Source organism: Rousettus aegyptiacus, unplaced genomic scaffold, assembly GCF_014176215.1.
Source record: "Rousettus aegyptiacus isolate mRouAeg1 unplaced genomic scaffold, mRouAeg1.p scaffold_m13_p_15, whole genome shotgun sequence".
In the NCBI taxonomy this organism is placed as follows: Eukaryota; Metazoa; Chordata; class Mammalia; order Chiroptera; family Pteropodidae; genus Rousettus; species Rousettus aegyptiacus.
Window position 1 is genome coordinate 25,005,521 of NW_023416290.1, and position 23,424 is coordinate 25,028,944.

Consider the following 23,424-nt stretch of genomic DNA (forward strand, 5'->3'; position numbering starts at 1 on the left):
GTACCTATTACCAGCCCCCAATAAAAACCCTGGACACTAAGTCACTAATAAGCTCTCCTGGCAGATAACACTTTATACCTGTTGTCAAAACTCATTGCTGGAACAACAAAGTATATCATGTATGACTTCACTAGAAAAGGACTCTTGGAAGATTGCTCATTTTCCTTTGTAGCTTTTCACTGTAATAAATCATAGCCACAAATATGATTGAATAGTAAGTTCTGAGTGTCTTTTAGAGAACTGTTGAACCTAGGAGTGGACTTGGGGTCCCTGACATACCACAGATCCAAGAAGCCTGACAATCTCCAAGCACAAAACCACACACAGGCATACCACACTCGAACTGCTTAAAACAAATGATAAAAATAAAATCTTAAAACGATTAGGTGGGAAAATATCTTCAGTCCTCTTGACAGCAACTCTAGAACTAGAAAACAATGAAGACTTCAAAATTCAGAAGAAAAACATTTCCGACTTAAAATTCAATACAAATTTTCAATCACATGTCAAATGGGATAACTGCATCTTCTAACATGCCAAGTCTCAAAAAAATTATCTTTCGCAAATCCTTTCTTGGAAGCTCCTAGAAGATGTGCTCAATCAAAATGAGAGAGAAAATCAATAAAAAGAAAGACATGGAATCCAGGATAAAGTTGCTCCACATAGGAGAGAGGTAAAAGAAATATCTAGAGAGTGAAGGGAGACATGTAAGGGTGGCAATGTCCACGAAGCAGAGAGGATGCTGAGTTCAAAATCTTAACAGGGGAGCTAAACAATGGTAAAATAAATAAATAAATAAAGTTTTAGTAAGATAAGTAAAACTAGGCAAAAAAAAAAAATTAAACCCAAGGAAAATGAAGTTGTGATGGAAAAGTAATTACAATTAATATTTGCCTTGGTTATGAATATTATTTATTCATTTAATTAAGCAATGCTGAATATTAATCTAACCAAATCACAATACACATATCCTGGAAGAATGGAGGGAAGGTCAGTGTAGCAGGGAGTGGGGAATGGGTGAGAAGAGAACTCAATATTTATCCATGTTTAGAAGTTTATCACAAGCATGTCATTTATAGACAATGAGATAAAGAACAAAAGAATCCACTAAAAGTCAAAAGTGGTTATCCTTGAGGAAGGAATAAAAAAAAAGAAAAAAAAAAGATATAATTAAAAATGCCATAAACAAAATTTAAAAATTTGAAACAATTCATTCTTACCTTAGGAAGCTCAAACGCCCTCTCTTCACTTGTCGAAGAATGACTGCTTGCACATGAAGCACAGTCTGATATTTCCACAGCATTCTCGCCATCTTCAAATTCATTAAATTCACTAGTATCTTCTCTTTCACTGTCACTCTCCCAGTCAACAAACTGTAGTTTGTCTAGAAAATACAATTTTAAACTTTATTTTTAAAATATTTTTTCTATTCTCAGTAGTTAAAAAAGATCTCTGTTGCTCGATATTTTTTTAAAAATATCTTAAGACAGTAAAAAGTATATCCAACTCTTCTCTCTAGCTACCCTGTTTCTAAGTATTAGCCCTACCCCAATTCCCACGTAACTACTTTTTTTTGGTTTTTGGTTTTTTTTGTTTTTCTCTAGAGTTTCTCCAGCATAGTAAAGCAAATAAAATATGCTGTTAATTTTTCCTTTCTGATACTTCGATTTTTTTTTATTTCAGCTTAACTGAGGTTTTTACACATCCGTAAACATGGAGTATCCTCATTCTTTTCCACAATATAGTATTCCATTACATAGTTAACCCATAATTTATTTAATCAGTCTTGTATTAGTAAAGACTTTGTCAAAAATATTCACCCAAAACGTTTTTAATAAATTTCTCTCATCAGTAAGAAAACAAGTAAAGGTAATTTAGTGTTTAGTTTACTTCAAAGCATCATTATCTTGATGCTACTTCTACAAAATTTTAATTTGAAAGTTATTTTCAAACATTAAAAAAACCAAACGAACTGACTCTAATCTACTGTGTTTGAAGAGATGAAAGTAGTTATTAAGGATAAATTAATCTGTGAGGTACAGCATATAATATATACCTTCCCCACAATACAAAACACAAGTACTCCCTCATAGCTACTTCGGCAACTCAGAGGGCTAATAAGATATCTTGGCCCTATTGCAGAGATCTGATAGCAACAACCTCACTTGCAAATAGAAGTAATATTAAAAATAAATAACTTGCTAGCTTTAATACCTGAGGGATCATCAAAATTTTAAAAAAATTTAAGCTAAAGTTAAAAATATGAAATAAAGTAAAAAAATAAATAAATCCTCTTTAATCTGGCATCATTGTTTCCAAAAGATGAGGTAAAGTCCACTATAATTATAAAAGACTAAAGATCAGACCAGTCTGAGAGAAGCAGATGCACATTGACAATTATTTCCCATGTCTAAAATGACATTTACTCATGAAAGCTAGGCAATGTGATCAGTGATATAAAATGGTATATCACAACCAAGACTAGACCTTTCATTTAGTCACAATAATTTTTTGAAGCAGGCAAGATAATTACTGTTAGACTAAACTTTGCATTTATAGGTGAGGATATTGAGTCTCCAAAAAGTTAAGAAATTTTCCCAAAGATACATAAAGAATAAATTGAAAGGAAAAAAAATTTGAGAAAAATATTTGGACAATTTTAACTCAGGGCTTTTCCCTCTCAATATCCAGCCAAGTGTCTGGGGTAAAATAAGAACTTAATGAGAGAGGAGGGGAGAATATAAAGATAAATCAGCAGTTGAGATATACTTCATTTACTTATACCTAAAGGTCGACTTATTTAAGAGAAGTTAAAAATTTGCTAACTCATTTTAAAGTAATTAGCTCAAAGCATCTTTCCATTCTTAAATAGTTTTGAAAACTACTTTTAATACAAGAAGACATATACAGTTTTTTTTTTTTTTTGATACTGGCTTTATTGAAATGTCATTCATATACTTAAAAGCATATAGCTATTAATAATGAAATTATGTTCTGAGATGTGTGAAAACAAATCAAGAGCTGCATAACAATGAAATTCATTTAATACGGTTGAAATAACGAATAAGCCCTAAGAGTTTACATATAACCTTAAAATACCACTTTGTCTATCTATTACTAAAATGTCAATTATAAATTATCAAGATGGCATACCAAGTGGCCAAAAGAATGTAACCACTTTTTACAAGGGCTATTTGTAGAAGCTTAGCCTTGACTAATTAACTTATCATGAACTGTCAAAGTAATATTTAGAAGTCAAAGCTTATTCTGAAAGCATTAGCACTTTTATATACTCTTAAATGAGCTATAATATTTTATTATTTTTAAAAGAACATAATTTCCATAATTCTAGGTCTGTGGTTCTCAGTTTGGGGTGATTCTGTCCTATGAGGGACATCTGACAACATCTGGAGGCATTTCTGGTTGTCACGACTGGGGCTGAGAATGCTACTGTCACCAATGGATAAAGACCAGAGATGCTGCTAAATACCCTATGATGTACAAGAAAGCAACTCTCCCCTCAACAGAAAATGATCTGGCTCTAAATTGCAACAGTTCCAAGGCTGAGAAACCCTGTTTTCAACTATCAAAAACACAATACAATATAAAATGCCTTCAAAACAGAAACTTGTTGGTAAGTTATATTTCTACCACACATTGGTTGTCATAGTATTTATCCAAAAGGGGTTAGCAAGGAGGCAATGTGGGTGTAGCATTAAGCAGGTAGTTGAGAGAAGTTGCGTTTTCATCAAAGAAACCCAATGTGAAATCCCAACCAATTCTAACATGTTCTAGCTTAAGCTGTTAACTGTAAAAATACTACTGGTAATGCCTATTTCTTAGGGCTATTGTGAGATACATTAAATAAGAAAATGTTTCTAAAGGGCTTTGCCTAGAAGCTGGGACTCAGGTAAGACCATAATTAATGCTAAGTATTAGAAAAGTTTTTTTTTTCCCGATATTGAATCCAATATATAATAGAAACTGGATTTCTTACAAAATTAACAGTCACTTCATTGGCCCCAACTTCTGGATATAAAATATTCCTGTTATAAAACAAGATATTCTCTGTGATTTAAAAAGTGTTTTTACCTTCATCTGATAGATCACTTCCACTGGAACTCCATGTTATATCTGTAAGCCCACTGGTACTCATAGATGTGGTGGTTTCTGTTAAAGAAATAGAAATTATATAAAAAAATGATCAATTGATGTGGTTATCAGAAGGAGATTTCACGCATGTTAATTTGCCATACTCACAAACACACAAACTTCTGATGATAGTGGAGGTAATGTCTTATGTCAAATCTTCCTTCCTAAAATTCTATGTGCCACTTGGCTAAGATTCTTTAAAGTAAAGCCACATTACAAGAAGAAAAAGGAATAGAACTGATTGAAATAAGTTATAAAGACCATGAAAATGACTAGAGCACAAATAAAAACTCAAAAAAATTACCTTGAAATAATTAGAGAACTATATAACTTCCTAGAATATTTGATGAAACCAAAAGAAAAAAACAAAACACAAAACAAACAAAACCAAAATTTATATATAATAGGAATGCTTCCAGGTACCTCTTTTGCCATACTAAGAGCCCTGGTAGCAGCAGTGTGCTTCAAACACTAAAGAGCAAACTTATTTAGTTAACCTTGTTAGTCTGAGATAGTATTAGATTCACATGCAATTATAAGAAATAATAGAGATCCCTCGTATGTTTCACCCAGTTTCTCTATTGGTAACATTTTACAGAACTATAGTACAACATCACAACCAGAATGTTGATATTAATTCTATCACCAGGAGGATATCTTGTATTACCTTTCTAAAGCCACATGAAACCTTACTCCCCACCCTCAATTCCTAACCCCTGGCAACCACTAATCAGTTCTGCACCTATAATTTTGTCATTTCAAGAATGATATACAAATATATATCATACTATATAACCTTTTAGGACTGGCTTTTTTCACTCAGCACAATTTCCTAGACATACAAGTTCTTGTGTGTATACATCGTGCATATCAACAATTATTTTTTTATTACTGAGTGGTATCCCACGTATGGATGTAGCACAGTTTGTTAAATCATTCACCCACTAAAAGACATCTGTGTTATTTCCAGTTTGGGGTTATTATAATAAAGCTGCTATGAACATTGTACACAGGATTTTATGCAGATGCAGTTTTTAATCTCTGGGATAAATGTCTAAGGTTGCGATTACTGGCTTTATGATAATTGCATGTTTAGTCTTATAAGAAACTGCCAAACTGTTTTCTAGAGCGCTGTACCATTTAACAGATCCATCAGCAATGTCTAAGTGGTCCAGTTTCTCCATATCAGACAGCAATTGGTACTGCCACTATTTTTTAATTTAGTCATTCTGATAAGCAGGAAACCTAGAAGGAATGGGGCTACTACTCCACCTTAGTGAAACAGTGGTCAAGAGGAAACTTAACTGATATTGATCAGAAAATACAAACCTAATAAGAATCTATTTTTCTAATCATATTCATATTTGAGTTACAATGCTAAAATTTTTAAAGCCTCTTAGCCACATTTCAATATATATATTACAAGGTTAAGAAATTACATATGATAATTCAAGTTTTACAGAAAAAGAAACAGGCTCAGAAGTTAAACAGCTTCATTCAGTTCATATTTATAAAACACTTCTGTTATAGTAAATCTTGAGGAAACAAAGAAAACTCCTGTCCTCAAAGAATACATGGTCTGAAAGGCAACACTAACCATGAAAAGAAAAATTAAATATTATATTAAAGGTAGGTCGTGATATAATAGTAACAAAAAAAGTGAATGTTCCACCTTATGTTGATCCAGAGTCACTGACAAAATGATATCTGAAAAAAAAAGCACTTACAAAGGCACAAAAACATGAAATAATAATAAACATTTACTAAGCACTTACTTTGATCCATGAACATCTAGAATTACTAAAACTGTCTAACCTTCAAAGTATAAAATTAAAAGTAAACTATTCAGAATAACCTAAGAATCCACATGACTTAAATGGCTAATAAAACTAAGCTGGTACTTACTTGCAGAAGACATTATCAATCTTTTTCATTATATATGCATCTGGAAAAGTAAATTAAAAAAGAGGTAGAATGCTATAGACTCATTCTGTCTCCCAAAAATGTACATGTTGAAACCTAATTCCCCAGTGTAATGGTTTTAAGAAGTGAGACTTTCGGGGGTTCCATCCTCATGAATGCACAATTACTGCTCTATAAAAGAAACTCCTGTAGATCCCTGGCCCTTTCCGCCATGTAAGAAGATGTTGCATATGAACCAGGAAGAAAGTCCTTGCCAGACACCAAATGTACCGGACTTCCAGATTCTAAAACTATGAGAAATTAATTTCTGCTGTTATAAATCAGTCTATGTTATTTTTGTTAACAGCCCTGAATAGACTAAGACAGGAAGTAAAGTTACCATTATTCTCATAATTATATAATAAATTCATGAAATTCATAAGCCTATAAATTGTAGGCACTTAACTACATAATTTATATAGGTAAAACCACAACCAAGTATTTATTAGTCAGTAAATCATTTTATTTGCTGAAACAGGATACTCCTGAAATCAAGTCCCATTCCAGTAAAAGTCTAGGAAGGATATCAGCCAGACTATAAGAATAGATACCAGGCATTGTAAACATATCTGGGTACCCACTGTCTGCCAAACATTGTTTTAGTACCTGGTGTCATGGGTTGCACGATGTTTCCCCAAAATTCATTCATATGTTAAAGTTCTAACCTCCAGTATCTTAGAATGTGACCTTATTTGGAGAGTCTTTACTCTCTAAATAAGTTAATCTAGTTAAATTGAAATCTTTAGGGTGGGCCCTAACTGGATATGACAGGTATCCTTACAAAAAGGAGAAATTTGAACACAGAAACAGACATTCAGAGAGGGATGAAGACATGAAGGGACACATGGATAAGACAACCATCTACAAGCCAAAGAAAGAAGCCTGGAGCAGATCCTAAAAGTAACCAACCCTGCCAATACCTTCATTTTGTACTTCTAGCCTCCAGAATTGAGAAATTATTGTTCAAACCACCCATTTTGTGGTACATTATTATGGCAGCTCTAGCAAACAAATACACCTAGGATATAAAGATGAGCAACAGAGGAGATTCTGCCCTTTAGATACCCATGGTCCAACAGGAAGAATACCAGTTCAATATATAATTTTTAAAATTTAGTAATGCCTCTTAAGGAGGAGATTTCGGACCTCAATAAAAACAGATTTTGAAAGAAAAAAAATTATAGGGTATTTCAGGAAAAGAAATTAACACATTTCCATTTTTAAAAGTTCTTTTAAAGAAAATCACTATCTACAAAGGTTGCAGCCTCTTTTAATTTAAAGTTTTTATCTTCTTTCATCTCCCTTGAACCTTCTTCTGGCAAGACCCTTTGCTTACATTCATATGCTCTCTTCTCTCATCTCTTTGCATCTCTATTTCCTTCCCTTTTCAATCTTCTCTAGTCCCCAGTGCCTTAAAAATGAGGAAATCGAGACACAGAGACATGTCTCCATCTTTTGTGCACACTTTGTAAAAGTATGTTTCCTCACTTCTGCTTACCAGCTCCGAGAAAAATATTGCTTCCACACCCTAAAATTTCTGTTAACAGCCTGTCTTTAATTCTTTAGAAGCTACTATTTTAAAATGAACCAGCTCTAAAAAATGCCTTGAATTTCTTTCTCTACAATTTCTATTTGTAAGCTTTTGTTAAATTATTAACAATATCTTCTTGTCTCAAGCAGCTTTTGCTGTAAATAATTATTCACTGATAGAATTTCTTCATCCTTTCAGAATGTATTGATCATTCTACAGAATAGAAAGTACAGCAAAATAGGTAAAAAACATATTGGCATGGAGAAATCATTCCAAAATATCCTTTTGTCATTAAATAAAAGGTAGAGCTTATTTAGTATTTTTTTTCTCCCCAAGTTGCATTTTACTATACTTAAAATATCCAGAGAAAGATATAAGCCACATCTATAAAATACCGACAAACACACAAAAATTTTTTTTCTCCTTATAATACATCATGATTGTTTAGAAATCAGAATTAAGTTGATCTTTGAAAATGACAGCATTTGGTATTATTAACAAGAAAAGTTAAATTCTGCAGCTTCATTAGATTATGGCATTACAAAAAGATGTGTGCCAGATTATTTTATAATATAGTGTTTTATGAATTTTTTAAAATCTGGGAAATTTTACTTTCATTTGCATAAAAATGTTAGTGAAATAATAATATAACTTAAAGTGTTTAATCTCTTATTCACAGAAAGTTTTCCCACTCTGCACAATTTTGACCAGGCTTTCATATAGTTTTTTTGCCATCAGACAAAATAGCAATTGCTGCTATCGGTTTAGTGTAAAAGACTTTGAACTAGGCATTTTTATTACTGTTTTTAGCTCACAATAATCCAATGAAGCACACATTCTTATGCCCATTTTCCAGATGAAAAACTGAGGCTTGGCATATTTAGCTTGCTTTTCCAAGATCACACAGTTAGGATACGGTCAAGACACCATGGGACAAATGAGATCCCTAAAGTCTCAAGTCCCCACCCTTCCGACCTACCCGCAGGATAACTGAGTGTGGCAGCAGAGTCAATGGCCTACTCAATCCCTCTTCTTACTTACTAACAAACCCCCAATTTTATCTGAGCAGCAACATACATCTTTTAAAATTCCTTAATTTCACTGAAGCCTCTTTAGTGGAGGTGATGCTATGTAACAGGTTCTGGCCAGAAACAAAGGGCCTGTAGAAGGAATTCCTTCCCAAAGGAAAAGTTCACTTCGAGAAAATCCTCACATCCTACATTCTTCCCAAGAACCAGGACTGGAAAATTCAGCTTTCACTTCAGACTCACAAGAACAAACCCCACACTAAAACTGCAGAACTCAGAAAAAGCCTGGCCTCATGGATTTCTTGTTGCAGGAGATACATTCAACCCCTTTTCTTCAAACACTCTAATATAGTTTCCTACTATTTGTAATTGAAGCCTTCCCTAACTAAGCCATCAAGTAAAAATTTCATTCTCTGAAGTAATTCAGTCCTTATATCATAGGTCATAACTTTATTTCCCAAATTAGATTTTTTAAATTAAATTTGAGAGGTGACATTGATTAAAGAAATTATTTAGGTTTCGAGTGTACAGCTCAATAATACATCATATGTATATTGGTGTGTTCACCACCCAAAGTTAAATTTCCTTCCATCACCATATATTTGACCCCCTTTATCCTATATACCTCCCCTGCCTTCCCTCTGGTAACCACTAAGCTGTTTTCCGTGTCTTTTTGTTTGTCTTGATTTTTCATTGCTTTCAGTTTTATATCCCACATATAAATGAAATTATATGTTTAACTTTTCCTGACTGACTTACTTAGCTTAGCATGATAATCTCCAGTTCCATCTATGTTGTTCCAAGTGGCAGTGTTTCATCTTTTCTTGTCGCTGAGTAATATTCCATTGTATATTAGTTGTACATGCCACATCTTTATCTAATCATCTATCTAAGGGCACTTTAGTTGTTTCCATGTCTTGGCCACCATGAATAATGCTGCTATAAACATGGGGGTACATATATCTTCATGGATATTTTCAGATTTTTTGAGTAAATACCCAGAAGAGGGATTGCTGGGTCATACAGGGATTCTATTTTTAACTTTTTGAGGAACCTCCATACTGTTTTCCATAGTGGCTATACCAATTTACATTCCCACCAGCACTGTATGAGGGTTCCTTGTCCTCCACAATCTCTCCAGCACTTGTTATGACAGCCATTCTAACAGGTGTGAGGTAGTATCTCACTGTGGTTTTGATTTGCATTTCCCTAATAGCTAGTGAAGTTGAGAATCTTTTCATATGCCTACTGGCTATTTGTATGTCTTCTTGGGAGAAGTGTCTGTTCAGGTCCACTGCCCACTTTTTAACTGGATTGTTTTTTGTTATTTAGTTGTATAAGTTCTTTGTATGTTTTAGATATTAGCCCTTCATTGAAGGTGTTGTTGCAAATATCTTTTCCCATTCGGTTAGCTGCTTTTTGCTTTATTGGTTGCTTCTTTTGCTGTGCAGAAGATTTTTCGTTTGATTTAGTCTCATTCATTTATTTTTGGTTTATTTCCCTTGACTTTGAGGTCAAATTCATAAAAATCTCTCTAAATCCAAGGTCCATGAATTTAGTGCCTACGTTTCCTTTTATGCAATTTATTGTTTCAGGTCTTATATTTAGGTCTTTGATCCATTTTGAGTTAATTCTGGTGTATGATGACACATAGCAGTCTAGTTTTATTCTTTTGCATGTGGCTTTCCAATTTTCCCAGCACTATTTATTGAAGAGTCTTTCTTTTCACCATCGTATATTTTTAGCTCCTTTGTTGATAATTACTTGCCCATTTATATGTGGGTTCATTTCTGGGCTCTCAATTCTGTTCCATTGGTCTGTGTGTCTGTTTTTCTGCCGATGCTGTGCTGTTTTAATTATTGTAGCTTTGTAGTATAATTCGGAGTAAGGCAAAGTGATATTTCAGCTTTGTTCTTTTTTCTCAGGATTGCTTTGGCTATTCAGGGTCTTTTGTGATTCCATACAAATCTGATGATTTTTTGGTTCTATTTCTTTAAAAAATGTCATTGGGATTTTGATGGGGTTAGGTAATATGGCCATTTAACTATGTTGATTCTTTCAATCCATGAACATGGAATATCTTTCCATTCCTTTATGTCTTCTTCAATTTCTTTGAATAATGTCCTATAGTTTTAATTGTATAGGTCCTTCACAAGCTTTGTTAAGTTTATTCCTAAGTACTTTATTCTTTTTGTTGCAAATGCAAAAGAAATTACTTTTTTAATTTTTAAATGTGAAATTTCATTGTTAGCATATAGGAATGCAATAGATTTTTGTATATTGATTTTGTACCCTGAAACTTTACTGTTTTTGTTTATTGTTTCTAATAGTTTTTTGACCAAGTCTTTAGGGTTTTCTATGCAGAGAATCATGGAAGTCCTAACTAGAGCAATCAGGCAAGAGAAAGAAATAAAAGGCATCTAAACTGGAATGAAGAAGTCAAATTGTTACTGTTTCAAAACAAATCCGATTTTTTAAAAACTCTTTGAGCCTGAGGTAACCTAATTGACTCTGTTGATAATAGTGAACTCAGGAAGGACACACACAAAAAATCTAATAATTCCTATAGGAAGTGGGAAAAATGGGGTAGATGGTGACAAAGATGAGTAACAAATTTCTCAAAAAATACCTTTTTACATTGTTTTGTTGGTTTTTAATCATGAATATATAGTCTATCCAAACTATGTAATTTTTTTTAAAAGCAAATAAATCAAAAAGAACATATTAGCCTCATACCTTTTCTGTCAAGAAATCAACAAAATATTACCTTTCTTGGGTCTAGCGATTAATTTAAGGTGCTTTTCTGTAATAGTCTTCTTTTCAGCTGTTAAAGACTGTAGACAGATAATAAAATTAATGTAGTAATTTATGTGACAAGGACTCGATATCAACAATCTTATTAAATATTCAAAACCTTAAACTACAACCTTTTTAACATATTCCTGTTTTCCTTTATTTATATTCATCCATAATTATTCCCCAAATACATACTCCTCATATACTTATAAATGTATTTTTATATTGTTCTTGAATCTAAAAAGAAAGCTGTCTAACATTTAGTTTATAATAGTATTCCTCTATATTGAATTTCAAAATTTCCACACATACAAAAATTTAGCAGAATATCTCACTGCCAAAAGATTCTGAATATATAAACATTTCATAAATACACTTCTTGTACAGAATATGATGCTCGACATTCTTCTCAGAATGTTATTCAGAGAACATTCTCAGTATATATGCTTCATTTACAAACAAAGAAGTATAAAGGTTCTGCATGGCATAAAGAGGTGAATACTAACTTGCCACGATTATTAAAGAAATTCAAAGATGAGGAAAAAAAGGACCAACTTTCTTTGTATACTGAAGGACATTCTAAAGAAATAGAATTACAGTGGTCTAAATTCCCAGTAACCTATCATTTATCCTTTGGCATTCAAGGAAAATAATTTTATAATTTCTTTACCAGAGTCCCTGAAGTATCCTGAAATCCTTCTTCACACCTGAGCCATGCTTCAGAGAGGGAAGCAGCTGTCCCCACTGTCCTGAGATGTGCTCTTTTGAACTGCAGTGGATCCTCTCCTGGAAAGGATGGGTATCCTATATCCCAATCTCTTTTTTTCTGTAGAGACCATTTTCAAAGAAAAAAATAAATAAATAAAATAAACTTCATTAAATATGTGCTAAGTTCACAACAACACGGAAACTCAGGAATGGCAAGAGTGAAGGCATAGTTTTTTATTGTTTCTGAATCCCCAGGTAAAGGAAGAGCAATGAGACAGCAAAACCAACCAAAAGTGTATAGATAACACTTACAACTAGTCAAGGAAGTCCAACTTACAAATGAGTGAGGATAAACAATCAACCCTACAAACTCATGCATGGTATAGTATCTCAACAGCAAGAAAATGAGAGAAGTAAAGGAGGCCCTGAGCACATAGATATCTAGTGTTCACTAGGAAGTGGAGCAGATGATCTGAGAATGATTATCTAAAATGGGGTGATAGTAAGTGGTTACCAGAGGGGAGGGGAAGAAATAAAATATTAAAATAAATAAATAAATAAATAAATGTTTAAATAAAATACAAAAAATAAAAAACTAAAAAAAAAAATAAAAAATAAAATAAAATAGGGTGATGGCATGGGCTCCACCCAAAATCAAAATAAGTGGAGGCAGTCTACAATACTCAAAACTCAGCCAGCCAGAACTACCTTTCCAGACACAGCCTAACACTGAAGCGAGTCTATACAGGCAGTGGAATCTTCTCCATGTCGGGGGATGAAAGAGACGAAACAAAGAAAAGTCCAAATGAAATGGTGGAGGGGAAAATAGTCATGAAATATCTAAATAACCAATAAACAAATGGCCATATTTTTGCAAACTACAAGGAAACAACAGAAATTATAAAAGCTACCTTAAATCATGCCTCCTAAAAATTCAGAAAAACTGTAACATAAAAATAAGCAACAGAAGAGATCAAAGCTAAATCTATACAAAGTTATTATTAGAAAAAAAAAAAGGCAGAATAACATCCCAACACACAAAGCACACCAAAGACATGCTCATAAAATAGAAAAAACTGTAACCTACTACAGTCTTTGAATAATGTCATTTGGTTCAACGTCATTTCATCATAATGTTGATGAGAAAATAGAAATTGATTTCTGCCAGGGCCTCCAGTGCATGTTCTCCCTATGTCTGCATGAGTTTTTTTTGTGGTATTCAAGTTTCCTGACACATCCCAAAGATTGTGTATGTGAGGTGACTGGCGTGTCAATTGTCACAGCATGGGTCGGTGTGAGTATGTGTGAGTTCATTCTGCAATGGAAGGTTGTCTTGTCCAGGTAGGTTCCTGCTTGGTGCCCTGAGCTTCAGGGATAGAGTCTGGCCACCCACAATCCTGAAATGGAATAAGCAAGTTGAAACATCATCACCTTGCTTGTTTTTATTCACCTTTCTTAAATATATGTTTAGCTCATATTTATTTCAATGTTAGAGGTGTTTTGGGTCTTTATTTAGAAGTTTGGTGATGTCTTTGTGACCAGAAATATATTACTCTTGTTAACCTATGGTAAAACTGGTTTCACTATATATCATTTTGCTTCAAGTTGCAGTTTTTAAGAACCTATTGATGATGTAAAGAGGACTTACTGTATTTTGAAATAAGACAAGGCATTCAGATGAACAAAACTCAGAAACGAAATGACAAAATTTAAGAAGTAAAATAAAAAAAAAAATCACCTCATACTTCCATTACACTAAGTGCAATTTGCATGTTAGAGTGTATTGAATTTGCTTTTTGGCTTAGTGCTTATCTTTGAATATTTGTAATTAACTAACAATGATTTCATGTGTTTGGATAGAATATATGTTGGATAGAATATGTGTTTTTATGAATCGCTTCAAGCAATCCTAAAACAGAATAAAAATTAATGAAAGCTGAGATACCTTGATATTTAGAAACTTGTTGAGGCTTCTTCATGTTACTTACTAATTAGTGGTAGAGCTGGATCAAGATTTTAACCCTACTATCTTATTCAATACTCCAAATGACTAACAAGGAACCCAAGGAAAAGTAGATATCACAGGTAATATCTTAAGAAAAACAGAAGGTAATGAGAAAAAATTTTAAAGTCTATCTCTCATGAAGAAAAAGTAAATGAATTCAAGAGAAGTACAGCCATCAAGTCTAAGGATCCAACATACAAATAGGAATCCCTGAAGAAGAAAACCAAAGCAATGGGACAGAACACATACTAAAAGCTACAATTCTAAAGACTTTCCTAAAATTCAAAAAAAAAAAGAGAGAGAGAGAGAGAAAGAAACTACATATTGGAGTACACCATATATCTGAGGATATCAACCCAGAAGCAATTAAAACAAGATATATCTTAGTAAATAGAGTTTTAAAAACTATTCTTGAACCTCAAGGAATAAAACACAAATGACTGACAAGTAATAAAAATTACATTATCATCAAATGTAGACAGCAATGCTGTACATCAGAAGGAAACAGAATAATGTGTTTAATATACTCAAAGGAAGAAAATGTGAGTCAAGGAGTTTATATCCTTCCAAAGTGATTAACACTGACTTATTTTCTCCAAGCTTTGTTGTTTTGGTTTTTCACAAATGTCTACTACAGACATATATTCATTTAACAAGTTTTTAAATTTGCATTCTAAGGACTATTTTAATTTATATTTGGAATCAAATTAAGGTCAACTACTATGAGTTGATCACCAAATCAGAAATAAAAACCCTCATCAATACCACTGTAGTTAAGAAAAAATAAGACAAATTAACACATACCATTAAAACTTCCTTAACTAAGAAAAGAACAAATTCATATAAACAAATTCATCCATAACATAGGTGGTATTTTAACATGTAACAGCTCTACGCATGCTCCTCCTTACATAGAAATCCCTATGGTAGGAGCAGAACTGTGAGGCATCTATCCTTAAGAGGTTGTTTACCCTCCATTACTGTGCAGTTTCCCCTGACAACTCTGAAGAAGTTCACTAAGTTATACAGATAAGTAAAGAAAGTGGAAAACATAATTTGGTTGACTTAAAGCATATATATATATTTTTTAACCCCAGAGTACCTCTGCCATGCATTAAATCAGCCCAGGTCAGCTCTTTAAAGAAATGTGTGACACCAGAGATGGGGTAGAGACATAGGAGGTGAACCTGAAATATCCTAAACCAGAGAGTAAGAGAGTGCTTAAGGAGTAATGAGAACGTGTCTAAAGGACAAATGAAGCTTCACTGACTACCCAGCCTTCTCACCACTTTATCTTTCTTTTTCTAGTGACAAAACACCTCCCCACCACTACCACTGCTTTAGGCACCCAACCTGGCTAAAGTCAATCACAGGACATCAGCCTGGCCACAGCAAATGGTCCAAGGATGACATGCTGAGCCAGTCAGAGGCCTTCTCCAGGAGTTTTCTAACTGGAGCTACTAGAGAAGATTCTGTTCTTCCCAACTTTGTCAAGGATGTGACCCCAGGTCTCTGAGCAGCCGAGGTGCTCAGCTGCTGTGAGCTGCTTGCCTACCCATCAATCCTCTGTGCCTCTGTCCAATTTAAGTTAGGCTTCAGTCATCAGCTACTGAAAGAGTAGAACTACAGCACTCAGCAAATATCTGTTCCAAATGAGTGATTTACTGAACACTCTAAAGGTATACAGCTAAAGACAGTTTCCATCTTCAGTGACCTTAGATTCTAAAGATACATATTAAAGAAAGAAGTGAGCCAAGATTGGGCTAATGGGCTCAAAAATAAATATTAATGAGAGAATGTTTCTTGGAGAAAGGTGATTCTGACCCGTACAAAAAGAGAAATATATTTTGGCAATGGCTACCATAGATTTTGGATTTTTCAGGATAGTCCTACTTCCAGATACTCTGATTTATTACCCTCCAAGAGCATGGACACATCCAGGAAATTTCACAAAGCAGCACAATATCCTGTCAGACCACATCTTCGGACTGTGTTGCCATGCTGACCTGGTCAAAGCACAGCTGGCCAAGTTATTTCCCTTCTCAACATCCAGTTTCTGCATCTATAAAATGGGTAATAAATATACTCACCTGAAAGAGTGTGTTATAAATATACTTACCTCAAGACCATCATCAAGATTAAATTGGTACTAATAACAATAGTATGTAACAATGATACCATTGACCACAATTTTGGATGTAGAAGAAGAACTAATTAATATTCAGGAGAGTTAAAATGGGAGTGTGCTTTAAACTTAGACATCTTTATAAAGATGTCTGTGATTTATAAAAATATTGTTTTAATCTAATGACCTATTTTAATTATCTCAAATATGAAAAGAAAAAAATCTTACTGATTAAAATTCTGTCTTCTCAGAGTTTAAGAAACAGAAGGGAATTAAATGAAAAACTAAGCAGAAAAGGCAAGTTTATTTCAGAGTCAAAGTCACTATTCCATGAACTGTATGTAGCCCCTCGTAACTAACTCCACTTGCCTTCTCAGCTTTCTCTGAGGCTAGTCAGGCAACTGTAGGTCTCCCATGCCAATTAAGAAAGCCCCACCTTTCTCATGTGGGCATAGTAGAGTGAACAAATAAAAAACAAAGGGTATTAGAACAAATCTAAGGAAGAATATAAATAAATTAAATTTTCACATGGCATAATGAAATTTCTGAAAACTGCCTGTAAGGTTCATGACTACTTTGTTCCTATCTTATTTTCTGCCAGGCTGACTTTTGACTCTCTTCAATATGACCCAATGAACCCCTCAGGATTCACCTCAAGGATTACCTTCTTCATGAACCCTTCTGTACTATTAATAGTCATTAGTTATGCTCCCTGAACCATTCTTTTGGAAATTAGTCACATACTACCTTACAATGTTACTTCTACTGTTACCATACAGAATGATATATTTGTGTGTTTATGACTTCTATCCCTCCAAAACCAGGACTTCATTTATAACTTATTTTCTACATGTGGCAAGTTCTAAAAGTACAAGCTTCCAGATCTTGCTGGTTTATCTATTAATTGCTAAGTAAATAACTTCAACATATGCTAAATAAGTTTAGAGGCCGTCATTTGCTCCATTTAAGGAAGTCCATGTTATCTTTTCAATTCATGGAAGAGTTTCAGGAAAGCCTATAATCACTCCGATGTTTTAAATGTTCAGTCAAAGGCCTTGATCACGCAGCAGTTTAAACTGACTTCTGTCATCAGAAAAGGTAACAATTGGTTGCCATATTTTGTATAATCATCATATACTTTCAAATTGAAGGCTACTATGGTCTAAGTAGAAAATGCCTAAAATATGCAATTATGCTTAAACTTGCAGTAAAATAATGGTTTTCATATTTTCAAGCACCTAAGCCATTAAAACAATCCAAATTAATTTACTACAGCTATTCTAAGATGCTACAATCCTATTTCTGGCAATTAGCTCTCTTGTTTCATTCTTTTCAACAACAGAACTCCTTGTAATAATTTTGAAAATATGTTTTGTTTTCAACATTTAAAAAAAAAAAGGCAGAATTATTTTCCATTAGCCCTGTATTTCAGATCAGAATCTGAAACTTTTTTTTTTCCTGAAATGGAAAAATCCTGTGCTAGAAATCAATTTTCTATTCCAGGTTGGCTATAACCACCCTGCCCAATCTTTACTTGATATCACTCTTAATCCAAGGATTTAAAAGACAAAAATAACAACAACTGCTAATATTTGAGTAAGGAATGATTAATAATATAAAACTGTGCCCGTTTTATTTGATTAATCACTCCCTACTCAAAAGCAAACAATGAATTCACTTAGGCTCTTTCCCTTTCCTGCTTCACCACTGTTAAGAAGTTGAGGTGCAACAACCTATAAACTCAAATTGTGATAAATATAGTCTCATAGAAAGGTAGGAGAATATCATCAAGATCCCTTCAAAGTCCTCTAATTGAATCTCGATCCTATAGTTCAATACTAATCCTCCTACCTTGCAGAAGAAGTCTGAATAAAATACAACAGATTTTAATTTAAAAGCAATCAGTTTAAAAGGTGTTAAGCAGTCTTTCAATCAAGTCTTTTGCCTAATTGCAATTACCTCAAAAATAATTCTGTAATCGCACACTACTGAATTATAACTGGCTCCAATAAAAAGAAGCACAATGATTTAGCTGTCACACACTGAGTATGCTATAATGTTTTATTCCAGTTTGGAGAAACATGCCCAGATCTCTCCCGTTGAAACAATAAACTGAACATCTAAAACTCAACGAAAAACATCCAAACTGCACACTAGAACGTCTGAGTATGGGATCTGCACATAAGAGCTACCACAGGCCAGAACCCTGAGTGTCAGCTAGAGGACTGGGAGAAATAAAGAAGTTGCCTCTCACAGCCACCAGAGCTCCCTATAGGAGGAGGGAGAGGGGGAAGGGGAGGTGTAGTGAGTCCCTGAACACCCCTGCCTGGGAGACCTGTGAGCTCCATGCAGCCAGTGGCAGTGCCTGGTATCAGGGCAGAAAGCAGGTGAGGACGGTAGAGAAACAACAATTGATTTTTACCAGCCATGGTTGCAAAACTGAGGCTGAGCCGCAGCCCTCATCCCCCAACCCAGATGGGCACTCCCCCTATACCCTCCAAGACCAAACACCACAAAGCCCCAGGAAAATCTGAACAAATGCTACCAAGACTGTCATTAACACTGACAGGGACTGAGACTGACGGTAGTGAGCATGATTAAATATCTATTAGGGAAAAAAAAACCATTATTAAGGTTTTACATAAGCAGGAATCCAAGAGACTTAGACCCCCATCTATTGGAAACTGAAAGAAAAATGCTCTCTTTTCAACAGGCTAAAGAGAGACTTTTATATAATAAATCTTCTTTTTGGGGAGCAGGGGGGAAGCAGAATACACTTCCATTAATGCCCAGGTGCAGAAATAGTCCATTAAATACCATGAACAACCAAGGAGATGAGGCATCTCAGAAAGAAAGAGAAAAATCTCCAGAGAATAAGATTACAGACATAGAAATATGCAACTTAAATGAGAGAATTCAGGATGGTACTTCTGAAAAAACTCAATGAGATGCGAAACAATTTATATCAACAATTTCAGGAACTGAAAAAACAACTAGATGAGAAAAAACAACTAGAGCAGAATGAGTTCTTTTGCAAGAAGACTAAAAAGAACTGAAAATAACTTCTGGAGATAAAAAAAAAAACTGCAAGAGTTGAAAAATGAAATAATGAGCTTGGGAAATAGAGCTGACCAAATGAAGGAAAGGATCAATGATATCAAAGACAGAAATCTAGAAATAAGTCAGAAGGAAAAAGAGAAACTGAAGAATGAAAAATAATGAAAGAGAAATACAAGAACTAGCTGATATTATCAGGAGAGGAAACAGAAATAATCTCGAAGACCAGGAAAAAATGCAGGGATTAGAAAGCATTTTCAGACAAATTCTTATCACCTAGTGACATTGTAGCTATCAGAACATTGTAGTGCAACACATTATTCAAGTGTCTATAACTGATACTGGGGTAAACAAACTTACTGGACTGCCAGTCATACAAATGTAGTATACTTACCATTGTACAATTGCCTACAGTATTTAGTACAGTAACATGCTGTAAGGTTTGTAGCCTAAGAATAGGCTACACCTATGTGTGTTTGGCTATACCTTCTGGTTTATGTAAGTACACTTTCTGATGTTTGCACAAAAATGAGATTGCTTAATGACCGTTTCTTAGAATGCATCCCTGTCATTAAGCTGCACATGACTTCAAACTTTCAGTTTCTTCCAATGGATTCTTTGTTTAAAACAGTCCCTCCCCCAAGTCCATAAAAGAGTGATCCTCTACTTTGTTGTTCTGGACTTGTGAGTGATTTGCCAATGAACCCTGTGTCCCAAATTGCAATTCTTTGTTGTTCCCATTTTACTAGAGAAATACATGGCTATTTCTTCAAGATCAACATTATTTGGTGGCTCAATGGAGCTCCAAAGTAGACCCCAACAGCTCTGAGGCTAGTGAGTAAACAGACAGAGCCCACTGAGCTCTCTGTTTCCTAGCTGACACTGAAGTTTGAAGATGTCTTTCTCCTGGATCTAAGCTTCCTCTCTCTTTCCCTTTTGAAGCTCTCCAGGGTCTATTCATGATGTAATGTAAGCCTTTTCTAGTTAAGGCTTAGTTTTGTCCACCCAGTACTTAGTTGGCACTTCAGCCTAACTCTTCTGAAATCAGGATGCTTCACTGGAAATATGCTGGTCTTCAATCTGATTCCTTTTAGAACCAGGTGTTCCACTAGAACTGCACCACTCCGCCTTTGGTCCAACTTCTTTAAACTGTTCCTAGTGGAACTTTGCTGGTATTTGGCCTTCAGGCTATTCAGGCTTTTGCTCGAAAGAAAAAAGAAAAAAAAGAAATCTGAAAAATTGGAACCTAGTTATCTAAATATTTTGAAGGCACCTCCCAGTTCAGGGACTGTGGCCACTTTTCTGTTTAGAAACTGGTCCCTCTTCATGCATTTCTAACTAAGTGGACCATCTTGACCATAACTTAGAATACTAATGGCCATTATGGGGAACTTTTGAATTCCCCAAACTTACTTTTTTAAAAACCAAATTGGCAACTAAAGCTTTGAAATTGCCAAAACTGAATGGAACATCTGTGTTGATTGTTACTTTGGGGCTTCCAAACATTACTGAATCTATAATTGTCTCTTTGCAAAGTAAAATATTACAATTAACTGAGGCAAACAAACAATTAAAGAAAGACAAAATGGCTCCTGAGGCCAGCTTGTTTGTCTCAGGTTCTCCCCTCCAAAATAATCACGCCCCTCTCCTCTGGCTCATTTGCCTGACCAGTGCTATCTTCTTCCTCCTCTTAATCTCTCAGAACCTGTCCCTTCAAAATTAAGCCTTCTGAGTATGGAAAGGCTAAACCCCAAGGATCTTATATTCCCTGGACTAAAACTGAACTGTTAGCCATAGTCAAATATTTTCCCAAAGCAACTGAAGATCCCCGCAGATTTGCTGAGAAATTTAATATAGTCATTCAAACTTATCAACCTGGTTTCTCTAACTTATATAAGCTAGTTCATATGCTTGTTGGTGAAGGCCAGATCAGCACTGAATTAAAATTGCTGACTAGGAACATCCTAAAAGATCTCTAGTATTACAATCAGGAGACCAACCCACTGGCTTGTACGATCAGGCTCAGGCAATTGCTAAGATACTGCATCTGATAATTCCAAAGCCTGTTGATTGGAACAAAATTCAGGCTTGCTCACAAAAGTCTGATAAACCTGTTCATGACTATTAAATTCAACTTTATATTGTTCTCAAAGTCTGGTCTTCATATGTGGAGTCTACTCAAGTAGCTTTGAACTCTGTTTATTAATGGGATGAACTAAGATCATTTTCTACCAGTTAAAAGCACCACGATAGAATAGGAGACCATATCCACTCTAGACTTGATCAATTTGACAAATAAACTTGCTCACACCCTAGATGAGCCACCTGAAAGAAATATCGCTAAATTTCTTAATTTTCAACTCCAGCAAAAGAAAGCTCTTGTTTGGGAAAACGAAGGCCCCTAAATGAAATTAAAAACCTCCTAGTTTATTGCCAAAAAAAAAAAAAAAATCAGGACACTAGAAAAGACAGCGTCACAAACTTACCCATTTCAGGCATCTTCAGCCTTCTAAACAGCTTTCCAATGTCTTCCTAATTCCCAAAGACAGGGCTCCAAGGAAATAGAGGGGCTGTTTCCAATCCTGCCTTTTAACTGGCTCAGAGACACCACTTTCCAGATTGGGAATGAATCTCTCAGCCCTTTTTGACACTGGAGCCACAATCCTGGAACTCAACCCCACGGTTATAAAACATCCCCTGTCTTGTAGTACTAAAATAGTTCAAATAGTGGGAATAGCTAATAAACCTCAACTGATTATTGTCTCTGTACCTATCCCTTTTTGTTTGGGCTTTTTGAAAGATATTCAGCATTTTTCCTAGATTCCTCTGCCCCTATTTGTATTAGAAAAGTATGCTGAAACACCTTTGCCAAAAGGGGGAAATAATTCTAGAATTTGACAGTAGTCTAACCAACCAGATGAACTAAGCCATCCTTTAACATCTTTTATTTGCTCCATTTCTAACATCACTATAGCTGAATTTGGGAGCAGGGGTTTGTCTTTAGTAGATAAGCTACAATCCTTTTTAAGGGCAAAATCATCAATCGATATTCACAGAAGCCACAGTATCAAGATTCAAATAGATTCCTCCTATCAAGATTCAAATAGATCTCACAAAACCCCCTCCCAGAAGCAATCAATATCCCACTAGTAAAGAAGCCCTTTAAGGTATAAAGCCCTTAACAAAAGATTACAAGGCTCAGGATCTCATTATCCTTTGTGCTAGTCCCTTTAATACTTCTATTTTACTGTGAGAAAACCCAATGTCAATGATGTAAGTTTGTCTAGGATCTCCAAAAAAACACAACACTTCTGTTCCTAACTCTCATATGCTATTAACACCCATCCCCACTAAAAGTAAATTCTTTACTGTAACTAATTTATGCAGTGCATTCTTTAACATTCCAGCTGAAGGAGCTAGTCAATATATATTTTTTGCCTTTACTTGGGAAGGAAAATGATTCACCTAGACAATAATATCTTAGGGTTTTACCGAGAACCCTTATTTCTCACAATTTCTGAAGGTTGATATAAAGTTTCCTAGGGGTTCTACTTTGTTGCAATATGTGAAAGAATTGCTTCTTTGCTCTCCCTCCCAAGTCTCTTCACAGTAAGCATCCACTTGCTAAAGTTTTAGTCCTTAAAGGACATATGGTCACCAAGGAGAAACTGCTCAATATTCAGGGCATCTGATATCAGAACAAGGGCTGTACCTAAATCCAAGAAAGGCTTGTTGATGTCCTAAGTTTCCCAAAACCCACAACTAACCATCAACTGCAAGATTTCCTCAGGCTAGTTGGTTACTGCCAAAATTGGATCCCAAATCTCTCCCTTATAGCCAAACCTTGCACATTTCACTGAAGAACAACAACCCCAACCCATTAAGGGAAGAACAGAACAGCATAGCCTTTAAAGAAGAGTTTAATGAACTCATCTGCCCTTGGGCATCCCAATGATGGATCTCCTTTTTCGCATATGAAAAGGAAATGTCCTTGGAATACTCACCCAAACATGGGTCCATCATTAACCCATGGTCTACTACAGCCAGAAATTGAACCCTG

The 23,424-nt window shown here is 34.7% G+C and overlaps 1 protein-coding gene across 1 annotated transcript in view; it reads right to left on the reverse strand.

Moving 5' to 3' along the window:
* SPIDR (scaffold protein involved in DNA repair) overlaps positions 1 to 23,424 on the reverse strand; it is a 379,872-nt gene that overhangs the window by 320,238 nt on the left and 36,210 nt on the right. The window contains 4 exon segments of the mRNA XM_036232728.1: positions 1,221 to 1,384; positions 4,093 to 4,170; positions 11,441 to 11,507; positions 12,140 to 12,295. Coding sequence (XP_036088621.1) covers positions 1,221 to 1,384; positions 4,093 to 4,170; positions 11,441 to 11,507; positions 12,140 to 12,295 — 465 coding nt within the window.